This window comes from Myotis davidii, unplaced genomic scaffold (genome assembly GCF_000327345.1).
Source record: "Myotis davidii unplaced genomic scaffold, ASM32734v1 scaffold1558, whole genome shotgun sequence".
NCBI classification, from domain to species: domain Eukaryota; kingdom Metazoa; phylum Chordata; class Mammalia; order Chiroptera; family Vespertilionidae; genus Myotis; species Myotis davidii.
Genome location: NW_006288873.1, coordinates 214,878 through 227,368, shown reverse-complemented (window position 1 = coordinate 227,368; position 12,491 = coordinate 214,878). Strand labels below are relative to the sequence as shown.

At 52.3% G+C, this 12,491-nt stretch overlaps 1 protein-coding gene across 1 annotated transcript in view; it reads left to right on the top strand.

Annotated features, from left to right (window-relative positions):
• Nucleotides 1-12,491, top strand: part of IL12RB1 (interleukin 12 receptor subunit beta 1) — a 36,021-nt gene that overhangs the window by 12,213 nt on the left and 11,317 nt on the right. Inside the window, 6 exon segments of the mRNA XM_015562212.1 lie at nucleotides 4,990-5,111; nucleotides 5,969-6,095; nucleotides 6,590-6,759; nucleotides 8,703-8,842; nucleotides 11,481-11,514; nucleotides 11,992-12,172. Of these exon segments, the coding sequence (XP_015417698.1) occupies nucleotides 4,990-5,111; nucleotides 5,969-6,095; nucleotides 6,590-6,759; nucleotides 8,703-8,842; nucleotides 11,481-11,514; nucleotides 11,992-12,172 (774 nt within the window).

Sequence of the window (12,491 nt, the reverse complement as noted above, 5' to 3'; positions counted from 1 at the left end):
CATTCAGTAGTGAAGGTCAGATAAAGAGCTTCACAGATAAGGAAAAGCTAAAGGAGTTCATCACCACCAAACCAGTATTATATGAAATGCTGAAAGGTATCCTTTAAGAAGAGGAAGAAGCAGAAAAAGGTAAAGATACAAATTATGAACAACAAATACGCATCTATCAACAAGTGAATCTAAGAATCAAGTGAATAAAGAATCTGATTAACAGTATGAACTGGTGATTATAATAGAATCAGGGACATAGAAAGGGAATGGACTGTCTATTCTTGGGGGGGAAAGGGGTGTGGGAGATGCGGGAAGAGACTGTACAAAAATCGTTCACCTATGGATGAGGACAGTGGGTGGGGAGTGAGGACGGAGGGTGGGGTGGGAACTGGGAGGAGGGGAGTTATAGGGGGAAAACAGAGGAACAAATGTAATAACCTGAACAATAAAGATTTAATTAAAAAAATAATAAAACACATTAAAAAATCCACTTCAAATTCTCTTTAAGAAACATCAGGGCCCTAACTGGTTTGGCTCAGTGGATAGAGCATCAGCCTACGGACTGAAGGGTTCCAGGTTTGGTTCCAGTCAAGGGCACATGCCCAGATTACGGGCCCGATCTCCAGTGGGGGGTGTGCAGGAGGCAGCCAATCAATGATTCTCTTTCATCACTGATGTTTCACTCTCTCCCTCCTTCTCCCTTCCTCTCTGAAATCAATAAAAATATATTTTTTAAAAAAAGAAACATCAGGGAACATTTATTAAGGGAATATATTTTTTGTGAACTTTTACACATCCATCAAAACCCTACTCAGATGTCTCCATAGGGGCATCAGGAACTGGGATGGTTGAATGAAAGAATGAATTTTTTTCTTGGTAACCTTCTATGTATTCTTTAAAACATCCTCAAATGATCCTTTGCAGACATCAGAAAATCTTGGTTGAGTGAACGAAAACTGTTCTTATGGGTAAATGATGCCTGCTAATGTGTTTGTTAAATAAATTGATAGATTTTTCTCCTTGCGAATTCCTTCTCATCCTTCAACATCCTCCTTGGCTGTCCTCAGGGCCATGAGGGTTTCTTGACCACATGGAGGTAAGCACACTCAGCCCTCCTCAGAGTGAAGGTTACTCCCGAGGGCAGCGGTTCTCAGCCTGTGGGTCACGACCCCTTTGGGGGGTCAAACGACCCTTTCACAGGGGTCGCCTAAGACCATCGGAAAACACATATATAATTACATACTGTTTTTGTGATTAATCACTATGCTTTCATTATGTTCAATGTGTAACAATGACAATACATCCTGCGTATCAGATATTTACATGACGATTCATCACGGTAGCAAAATTACAGTTATGAAGTAGCAGCGAAAATAATGTTATGGTTGGGGGTCACCACCACATGAGGAACTGCATTACAGGGTCGCAGCATCAGGAAGGTTGAGAACCGCTGCCCTAGGGGAAGAAAACGGAAGCCAAGCGGGTAGGGAAGTTCTGTGGCTTCTCTGACAAGATTTCTGATTTCCGGAGGCGGGGAGATGCCTGTAGCCTGCTCCTTCCTGACTTCCCCTCCCCCTGGCTTGTGGGGCATGAAAGTGGGGCAGCCCTGGGGGTATATCCCAGCCTGCTTCTGGGGCACCACGGAGGAACCAATAAAAGTTCTTCAGGGCTTCCTGGCAGGCAGCAGGCGGGCTAAGCGAGGTGGGGTGTGTGTGCAAAGACTTGAAGGTGGGCTGTGGTGAACCTCGGGGTAAACCTTACACTGTGACCTCGATAAGAGTGGAAACATCCCCTCATGTGTGGCTAGGGGCCTGCCCACCAACCCCCATGGCTCCCCAGTGCCCTTGGGGGAAAGCCCAGCCCTTCAATCCGTGACTCCAGGCCCTGGTCCGCGTCACCACCGTCATCTGGCCCCCTGTGTCCAGCTCTCTCCCCACGTACCTCTCTTTCTCTCTCAGTGTTTTTCCAGTAGCTGCTCTGGTGTTGGGGGGTGGGGAAAGAGGTACAACAAAAGCAAAGCCAGTGGGGAGGGAAGGTCCCAAAACAAGCACCCTCTTTATCTTTCTTGCAACCCATTGTGCAGATGGGAAAGCTGAGTCCTAGAAAGGTCAACTTTGGTGGGGAGGGAAGTCGGGGGGGTAGCCCTGGGGCATGTGCCTTACTCTTAAAGGGGCAAAGCTCAGCCACACTGCTGGGCTCTGTCTTCCTATTTCTTCACTTCCAGCCCAGGCTTTGAGTGGTCAGGGCACCTCTGGCCTCAGTTTTCCCATCTGTGAAATGGGGCACATGATGGCATCCCCGGGGTGGGGGTGGGGGCGTGTCTCAGATTGTCAGGAGCGGGTCCATGTGTTTGCCTGTGTCTCCAACCATCTCTTCCATCTTTTTTTAAATTTTCTCTCAACCCCTGTCTCCTTCTCTGTATCTGCCCTTCCCCCAGGCCTCACACATCAGTCCTTGAAATCCATTCCGCCCGCTGGGCCCCAGGCGCTGCTGATGACACTGTGTGGGTCACAGGGTCCTCGTCCCTGCTGTGCCGGGCCGGGAACACTGCCTCTTTGTTCCCGGGGCTCTGACCTCATGGCCTGCTGGACGCCTGACCCTGGCTGGCCCAGCTGGCCCTCGGGACTGAGAGCCCCAGAAAAGGGGCCTCCTTTCTGCCCTCCTGGGCCTCAGTTTCCCCAGATGATCTCCCCCAGCAGAGACCCTCCCCCTGCTCCTCAGTCCCACTGGGCTTCGTGAACATTTTTTTTTTAGCTGAAAATCACATAACATGAAACAAACCATTTAAAAATGCATAATTTTGCCGAAACCGGTTTGGCTCAGTGGATAGAGCGTCGGCCTGCGGACTGAAAGGTCCCAGGTTCGATTCCGGTCAAGGGCATGTACCTGGGTTGTGGGCACATCCCCAGTGTACCTGGGGATGTGCAGGAGGCGGCTGATCAATGTTTCTCTCTCATCGATGTTTCTAACTATCTCTCTCCCTTCCTCTCTGTAAAAAATCAATAAAATATATTAATAAAATAAAATAAAATAAAATGCATAATTCAGTGGCATTTAGCCCATTCACTGTGTTGTGCAACAGGCGCCTCTGTCTAGCTCCAGAACATTTCATCACCCCAAAGAATACCCCATCCCCAGGAGCTGTTGGGGGTGCTCCCTCCCCCAGCCCCTGACAACCACTCATCTTTCCGTCTGTGGATTTGCCTGTTCTGGTCATTCCATGCCAGTGGATCACACATGTGGGCTTTCGTGTCTGGCTTCCGTCGCTCAGTGCCGTGGTTTCAGGTTTACCCATGTGGTAGCATGCATCCTCTCCACGGGCATTTGGGGTCTTTGCTGACAGGGGGGGAAAGGGTGGAACACTGAGACCCCCAGAGGCCCAGACACAGACACAGGAGGAAGGCTAATCTGAGCCTAGAAGAAGCGAAGAGGCTCTTCGGAACGGAGACCCCGGGTGCCCTGAGGCTGGAGTTTGGGAAATGGGAAGGTGAGCATTTTGGGGGGCTGCGTGTTCAGCAAGCACCTCATCATTTGTTGGGAGAGCGACCTCAGATATCCAAGGACACTGGACTCCATTCAGCTCCTGAGTCCCAGAGGTTGTTTGGAGAGGGCGAGAGACCGGGCCAAGGACACAGAGCCCAGGCCACCCAGGGCACGAGCACTGGGGGTCCAGCCGGGGTCTGGGGCCAGCAGAACAGAACCCCAGACCAGGGACCCTGGGTCTGACTTGCCCCAAAAGTGGGTTGTGGCGGCACGAGGCCACGGCCACCCCTGAGCTGACTTCCTGGGTTTCTCTTTCATTTTGACTCACCTGCCCGGGAGGGGCCATGACACTTAACTTTTTTTTTTTTAACCTTTTTACTTTTCTTTCATGCTCAGCTTCAAAGTGTTCTGGGGTGAGGGCAGGGCAGTTGGGGTCTCACTGGCAGCGCAAAAGCTCTTCGGAGGCCACAGGCCCCTGCGTGGACCCGATGGGGTGGCCGGTGGCCAGGCTGGCCCCTCTCCTCCTCTTCTTGCTCCCCTGGCCGTGTGGTAAGTTTCCACTCGGGCGCCCCCGCTTGTCCTGCTGGGGGGCGTGTGTGGGGAGGGCCAACGACCTGGCTCCGGGGCTGGCTTTGCGTCTCTGCGCCTTTCTCTCTCCATTACATGGGCGATCGGTGATCACGGCTTTTGGGGTCAGACTTGGGCACCTCCCCTTTCAGCCTTGATTCTGTCTTATGTAGAATGGGCTGGATGTTTGAGTCTTCCCCACCTCCCGTAGTTCAATGAGAAATGGCCAAGGAAGGGGTAATGAGCAAGGATGTGTATGAGAGACATACCTAACACGGTGTTATGTGGAATCGGTGGGGAGGGGCCCGGCCTCCCGTGGAAGACTGGGTGTGGACTCCTTTTTTTGTTTTGTTATATATTTTTATTGATTTCTGAGAGGAAGCGAGAAGGAGAGAAATAGAAACATCAGTGATGAGAGGGAATCATTGATCGGTTGCCTCCTGCACGCCCCACACTGGGGATCGAGCCTACCAGGCATGTGCCCTAACCAGGAATCGAACTGTGATCTCCTGGTTCACAGGTCAGTGCTCAATCACCGAGCCACGCCAGCCAGGCTGGGTTTGCTCTGCCATTCCAGCTGTGTGACCTTGGGCAACATTTTGCCTCTCTGTGCCTCAGTTTCCCTCTCTGTACACTGGCGATTAGCAAGGTTTCAAGGCTTCTGGGTGTCAGACAGGGCTGAAGATTGGGATGCTGGATTGCTTTGGAGGAGCAGCCTGAGAGATTGAGGGGTGGATGGATGGATGGATGGATGGATGGGTGGATAGGTGGTTGGGTGGAGAGATGGATGGATGGATGGGTGGGTGGGTGGATGGGTGGAGAGATGGATGGATGGATGGTTGGGTGGATAGAGGAATAGATGGATGGGTGGACGAGTGGGTGGGTGGTGCATAGATGGAAAAGCGGGTAAGGGGGTGGTGGATGGCCACTTGGCCACCCCGGGCTGAGCCCCGCTCCCCAGGCAGTGAATGGCGGGGACGGTCATTATCTCTTCGTTGTCTTTACAGCTGAAGCCTGCAATACCAGCAGGTGCAGTTTTCAGGACCCGCCGTATCAGAACGCAGACTCAGGTTGGGACAGTTTCCCATCAAGGTCGTGCTGGGCTCTGACTGACAGATCCCCCACAGCCCTTCCCTCGGCTCCCCCTGCCCAGCCAGAGCCTCGGGTCCACCGGGGCCCCCCGGAACTCCTGCCTGCAGCCTGCCAGCTTGTCCTCACCAAGCTTCGGTGTCCTGGAGCAGCCACCCTCTCTGGGCCCCGTCTCCTCCCTGGCAGGGTGGCAGGGCTGGTGTCTGCCTCGGTTCAGATGGGTCAACATGTGGGGCAGAGTATCTGTTAACTATTTTGAATTTCTAATCCCCTCCCCGGCAGGCACTGCTGGAATATTTAGCCTGGCAACGCACCCCCACTAAGGCTCTGCCACCCAATCTTTTGTTCAAGAGATATTTATGGAGCACACACTATGTGCTCACACAGTCCTAGACATGAAGGAATCAGCTGCTAGCCCAGTCGCCCTCCTAGGGTAGCAGCCTCATGCCGGAGGTCGACAGCAGGTCCACAAATGCATATGCTGCCTGCAATGACATGCACAGAGCTGGCTGAGGGGTGGAGGGGGAGGGGGCTGCTTCCAGTTGGCTGGTTGCGGGGGAGGTGACACTGAAGGAAAACCTGGAATGTCAAGATCTGGGGGCAGGCACAGCATGTGCAAAGGCCCTGTGGTGGGAGTGAGCCTGGTGTGTTTGAGGGCCCAGGAGGAGGCTGGTGTGGCTGGAGCAGGGGGAGCAGGGGGGATGGCAGCAGACAGGAGTGAAAGCGCAGGAGGGTGCTGGGAGCTCGCTGTTCAGACCGTGGAGGCAGGATTTCATAAATGTCACCAAGACTCATCTTGAGACTCCTCCCCTACTCTGGTCTGTTCTCAAACCTCCAGGATTTCCTCCAGGCTCAGCCACAGGCCCCAGAGCCCTGAGCTGCTACCGGATGTTTGGCGCCTGTTACGAATGTTCCTGGGAGTATGAGGGCTCCGCGGCTGGAGTCAAGCACTTCCTGAGGGGCTGGTGAGGACCCCTTCCCAGACCCCAGGCCCTCAGCCACACCCTGCTCCGGCTCCTGACCCGGTGCTCCTGCCCTCAGATGTGTGATCACAGCCCAGGGCTGGTGCCTCCTCCTGGGCCTCAGTTTCTCCTGTGAGCAGGAGGGTGGGGAGCTCTGTGTCGTGAGGGGTCAGCCTGGGTGGGCATCCAAATTGGGCAGCAATCAGCGTCTCTCTAGTCCTTCGTCCATCCTCACCCTCTCACTCATTTGTTTGTTCATCCGTCCATTCACCCATCAATCCATTTCCTCCTCCTCTTTGTGAAAGCTCATGTTGGGAGACCTGGGGTCCCACCAGCCCCTCGATCCCAGGCTGATCTCCGAGGAGCCCCAGGTTTGGGAGGGGGAGTCAGAGGGGAAGAGAAGGAGGCAGGGGTGTGACGCACGCTGCCTGCTGGGCTGAGACCTGGCTGGGATCCACCAGGACCCCAGCTCAGCACCAGCACCCTCCTCCCCGCAGCCTCAGGCCCGGCCACTGCTGCTACTTCCCTGCGGTCTCGGGCACCAAGCTGCAGTTCTCCGAACAGGACGGGGTACCTGTGCTCGACAACGTCACTCTCTGGGTGGAGTCCCGGGCCGCCAACCGGACAGAGAAGTCGCCCGAGGTCACCTTGATCCTATACCGCTCTGGTCAGCACCCCTTCTCGTCCTCCTCTTCCTGCCGCCCTTTCCTCACACAGAGATGCCTCTGGTCCCCAAGCCTAGACCGGCGGGGGGGGGGGGGGGGTGGTTCCGGGGCCCTGACAAAGGGCTTGAAAATTCCACCCACTGACACATCTAACACTGTTGCGTGACTTTGCAGAGCCTGTCATGGCCTCCAGTAACTTGGCAGCCACCACTTTGTTTTTAAATGTATTTTATTGATTTATGTACAGTGTGGAAGGTAGAGGGATAGAGAATTAGAAACCTCAAAGATAGAGAAACCTCAATCAGCTGCCTCCTTCACACCTCCTACTGGGAATATGCCCTAACCCTAACCCTAGCAGTAGCCCTAAACCGAACCCGAACCCGAACCCGAACCCGAACCCGAACCCGAACCCGAACCCTCACCCTCACCCTGACCCTGACCCTGACCCTGATCCTAACCCTACTGCTGGACATTCAGGTTGCTCTGGGTTTCTCCCTGACACTGTAATGGTGCCAAGACCCTGTTGGGTTTTTAAACTGTTGTGGGTTTTTTTATGAGTCAACAACATACATTTATTTATTTTTTTAAAAAAATATATTTTTATTGATCTCAGAGAGGAAGGGAGAGGGAGAAACATCAATGATGATAAGAAAAAAAAAAGAAACAATAGTGATGAGAGAGAATCATTGATCGGCTGCCTCCGGCACGCCCCCTACTGGGGACTGAGCCTGTAACCTGGGCATGTGCCTGGCCAGGAATAGAACGGTGACCTCCTGGTTCATGGGTCAACGCTCAACCACTGAGCCACACCAGCCAGGCAACAACATGCATTTATTTATTTATTTATTTTTAAATGTATTTTTATTGATTTCAGAGAGGAAGAGAGAGGGAGAGCGAGATAGAAACATCAGTGATGAGGGAGAATCATTGATTGATCCGGATCAAGTCCACAACCCGGTCATGTGCCCTTGACTGGAATTGAACCTGGGACCCTTCAGTCCACAGGCTGATGCTCTATCCACTGAGCCACGCCAGCCGGGCAACAACATGCATTTAGCATATAGTTGTGGAGCTGCCCCTGTGTACCACCCTGAGCCATAGGGGCCATAGGCAAGGCCGACAGAAGTCGCAGCCTGGGGTTGGGACTAGAATGAAGCCAGCAAGGGCACCACCTTGTGTACAGAACTTTAAGTGGTGCCAAAAACCCTCGGTGGCTAATAGAAACAATGCTGTAACGCAGTATTTTTAAAAGTCAAAATTAATGTAAAAATCCATGACGAACAAAATATCAAAATTTTAGATAAAGACAGGATCCAACCCTGTACTTGTACAACCTTGCCCCTTGTACAACCTTCATGGAGCCCAGATTCAAGTGGGGGTGATGGATGAGGTGTGGTCAACACACACGGTGAGATACTGCTGGGAGGTCAAGGTGTTGCCTCCGGCTCAAGCTGAGTCCTGAAGGATAAGTGAGTCCAGCAGGAAGAAAGGTTGGAAGTGTGTTCCAGGTGGAGATGTGTGCCACAGCAAGTGCAAAGGCCCTGGGGTAGAATCGGGCATGACAAGATGCTGGATGTCTCTCCTTAGGTCAGGCTCCTTGAAGTGGGCCTAAAAACATTAGTAAGATTTCCCCAATAGTCCTCCAGAAAACAGAATCAATTAATTACCCTCTTGTCAGCAAGGGGCCACCTCACCACAGCTTTGTCAGCAGTGAGCGATAATATCTTAAAGATTTCTTCACTAACAGGATGCTGTGTGTAAATGTTGACTCCCTGACTCGTAGAATTCTAGGCTTAGGCTGCAAGGGTGCCCCTGATTCATGTTTGGGGGACTTGGCTGGCTACCCTGGGTTGGGCGGGGTGTGGGCAGATTTTCTGGAATTTTGGGGACCAAGGGCTCCCACCAATGTCGGCGTCCCCTCCCCATCCTCTGCCTCGGCTTCCAGTTAAGTACGACCCGCCGCCAGAGGACATCCAAGTGTCACGCGTAGCAGGGGAGCTGCACCTGCAGTGGGAGACCCCCGCCCGCCAGGATGGCGCCGAGGTGCAGTTCCGGCGCCGGACGCCTGGCAGTCTGTGGAAGTTGGTGAGTTTGCTTCCCGGGTCAGGGGTGGGCACAGGCCTCTTCCAGGGCACGTTCTCCCTTAAATCAGTGTCATCATCTCTACATCCGTTACCCCTCCCGCCGGCCCCCACGCTCGCCCCAGGTCTAGCCTTTGAGGTTTTTCTGGGGAGCAGCTCTGATGGTGACCGCCCTGTTCACCCCCCCCCCCATGGCCCCCTAATGTCTCCGGGAGGCTTCCTTGTCCCCGGCAGCCCTAGGGGCCCTCACCTGCCTCCGGCCTCCTCTGGCGCCCTCCCGCAAGGCCATCATTCTCTGCTTACCCCTGGGTTTCCAGCCTCCCCACGTAGACTTTCCTCCACTTGCTCGACCCCCTCTTCACATGAGCACGTGAATCCAGCCCCAGGGCCACCTCTTCCAGCAACCGCCCTTCCACACATTCCTTCTTCTCTCTCGCCCTCCCTTCCTTCGTTTTAAAAATTGAGATATGCCCTGGCCGGTGTGGCCCAGTTGTTAGAATGCCATCCGTGCATCCAAGGGTTGCGGGTTCATTTCTCAGTCAGGGCATATACCCAGGTTGCAGGTTGGATCCCCGCTCAGGGAGTATGTGTGACGTCTCTCTCTCACCATATTTCTCTCTCCTTCTCCCTCCCCCCCCCCTCTCTCTCATCAATGAGAATTAAAAGAGAGAGAGGAATTGATGTTTCATCTCTCCCTCTTCCTTCCTCTCTGAAATCAATAAAAAATATATAAAAATAAATAAATAAAAGAGAGAGAGAGAGAGAGAGAGAGAGAGAGAGAGAGAGAACTGACATATAACATTACATTAGTTTCAGGTGTATAACATAATGATTCAATATTTGTACATATTGCAACGTGACCACCACAATAAATCTAGTTAGCTTCTGACACGATGCATAGTTACAGATTTTCTTTTTCTTGTGATGAGAACTTTTAAGGTCTACTCTCCTAGCAACTTCCAAACATGCAATACAGTATTACCGGCCACAGTCCCCACGCTGCACGTTACATCCCCACGACGACTGGCCTTGTAACTGGAAGTCTGTATCTTTTGACCGTCTTCAACCATTGCTCCTACGCCCCGCCCCCGATTCTCCGGCAACCACTTACTCTATCTGTTCTCTGCATCCGTGAATTTGGTTTTCTATTTTGTGTTTTTTTAGGTTCCACATATAAGTGAGATCATATGGTTTTGTCATTCTCTGTCTAATTTATCTCACTTAGTCCAACGCCCTCAAGTTTTGTCACAAATGGCAAGGTTTCCTTATCTTTTATGGCTGATTAATATCCCATCGTAGGTACATATATCACCTTACTCATTCATCGATCGATAGACGTCTCGCTGTTCCCGTGTCTTGGTTATTGTAAATGATGCTGCAGTGAACACAGAGGTGCATGTCTTTTCGAGTTAGTGTTTTTGTTTCCTTCGGGTGAATACCCAGAAGGGGAGTTGCTGGGTCGTCCGCTGGTTCTGTTTTTAATTCTTTGCTGGATGTCCACACTATTTTCCATAGCGGCCGCATCAATTCACAAGCCCATCAGCAGTGCACAGGGCCCCCTGGTCTCCGCATTCCCGCCAGCATTTCTCGTCTCTCCTCTCGTAGCCGTTTTAACAGGTGTGATGTGCAGGGTGGCTTTGCTCTGTGTTTCCCTGATGGTTCGTGATGCTGAGCATATGTTCACGCGCCTGCCGGCCATCTGTGTGTCTGCTCTGGGCCTTCATTCACTCAGCTTCTGTCTGTTCCCTGCTCTGTAGCCCCACTGCCCCAGTCAGACAAGCCTGCCCTGCAGAAACCTCAGCCCAGACCCAGTCCCCAAGGAGCCCCAAGTTTGAGGGAGGCAGAGACACCCCCCCCCCAGCCTCTGAATTGTGGCCAGTCTTCTCCTCCCTCGGCCTGGGAGCATCCCGAGGGCAGGGGGTGGCCTCAGCTTCACCCCCATCTTCCTTCCAAATGCTGTGTCCCTCCTGAGACTCAGTTTTCCCATCAGAGGTCTAGGTTCGGATCCATCAGTAGCAGGTGATATGGGACCCTGATGGGGAGGGACCTCTATGTTTTATCTCCAGCCCCCTAAGCACACTCGGCAGTAGGCCCTCTCAGACCCCTTTGTGGGTGAGGAAACTGAGGCTCGGGTGGCAGGAACTTCTCAGGGTCCCCAGGGAGTGGGGGGGGTGGGGTAGGCTGGGCAGGGCTCTTCTGATCCCCAACACAGCAGACAGGTAGGTTTTGCCTCCTAAAATATATATTTTTAGGAAATTATAAAATAAAGTTTGTCTCCTAAAATAATTCTTTTAGAAATGTTTAAAATTGGAATCATCTTAGATTTTCAGAAAAGTTAAAAATAAATACAAAGAGATCCCATAGAACCTTTGCCCAGCTTCCCTCCTTACATCCCTGACGGCGATGCACAGGGCACATTACTAGGGACCAAACTCCAGAGGTTACTGGATGCTACTCAGTTCCCCAAGAATGCCTTCTTTTTGCTCGTGGATCCATCCCAGGGTTTCGTATTGCACTTAGTAAAATCATATTTTTAAGTAGGATGTTAATAATAAATGAATAATATTTATACTAATAATATTAGAGCTAATATTTTTCAGCGTCAAAATGTAAAACAACATATGAATATGGTCTTGTCCTAGGGTGACTGTGGACCTCAGGATGATGCTGGCTTTGGTGAGAATAAGAATAGTAACAGCAACAGCTGCAGCAAATTATCATGAATCAAGCACCTACTGTGTGCCAGACAAGTGCTAAATTCTTTGTATACCTGTTGGTCTGCCCTGTGGTTCTGTATTGGACTGGTCCCATTTTACAGGTGAGAAAACAAAGGCTGGGGTGTGTGTGAGAAGCCATAGGCCAAAGTCACATTACAAGGGGTGGCCTTGCTGGGACTCGAACCAGGGACAGAGAAAGAAGTAGATGGTCCTTGAGACCCCAGGAGGACAGGCTATGGCCTGTTCCTGCCATATCCTCAGGGCCTGGCACACAGTTGGCTCTTAGAAAGTGCATGTATACAATTGGCACCCAATAAGTGCATGCACACAGTTAGCACTCAATAAGTGCACAATGGCTAAGTGACCAGTGCCATGCCCACTGCACCCCCAAATGTGGGACAGCCCCTTGGTCTGATGTTGGATCTCTTTCCCCCAGAGTCCTGCGGCGGCCCGCTGGAGAGGAACGAGTCCCAGGAATTCCAGCTCAGGCGCCGGCAGCTGGGGCCCGGCGCCCTGCAAGGTCCCTGGAGCGGCTGGAGCAGCCCCGTGTGTGTCCCCCCTGGTGAGCGTGCCCGGAGCTACAGGAACAGGGGCAGGCCTGAGAAATACGGCAGCGGGTCTTAGAACGAAGGCAGCAAGTGTTAGAAACAAGATGAGAGGTTTTTGAAACGAGGCAGGAGGAGAAAGTAGTGAACATCACGAACAGGTGGCAGTGAGCGGGTTTCACTTTGTAAGTTGTGGTGAATCCATAATCCAAAAAGAAAGCATTTACCAGCCTTCTTCTCCTTCGTTTGGTCGGTTGGTTTTGTCTTTTAAAGTCGCAGGAGGAATAGACAGGTGCAGGGGCTGTGTCGGGAAGACACGGTCCCAAAGAACACAGGCAGCGGGAGCCTGGGCAGCTCAGGAGAGATGTGCCCCGGCTCCCCTACCCCCCCA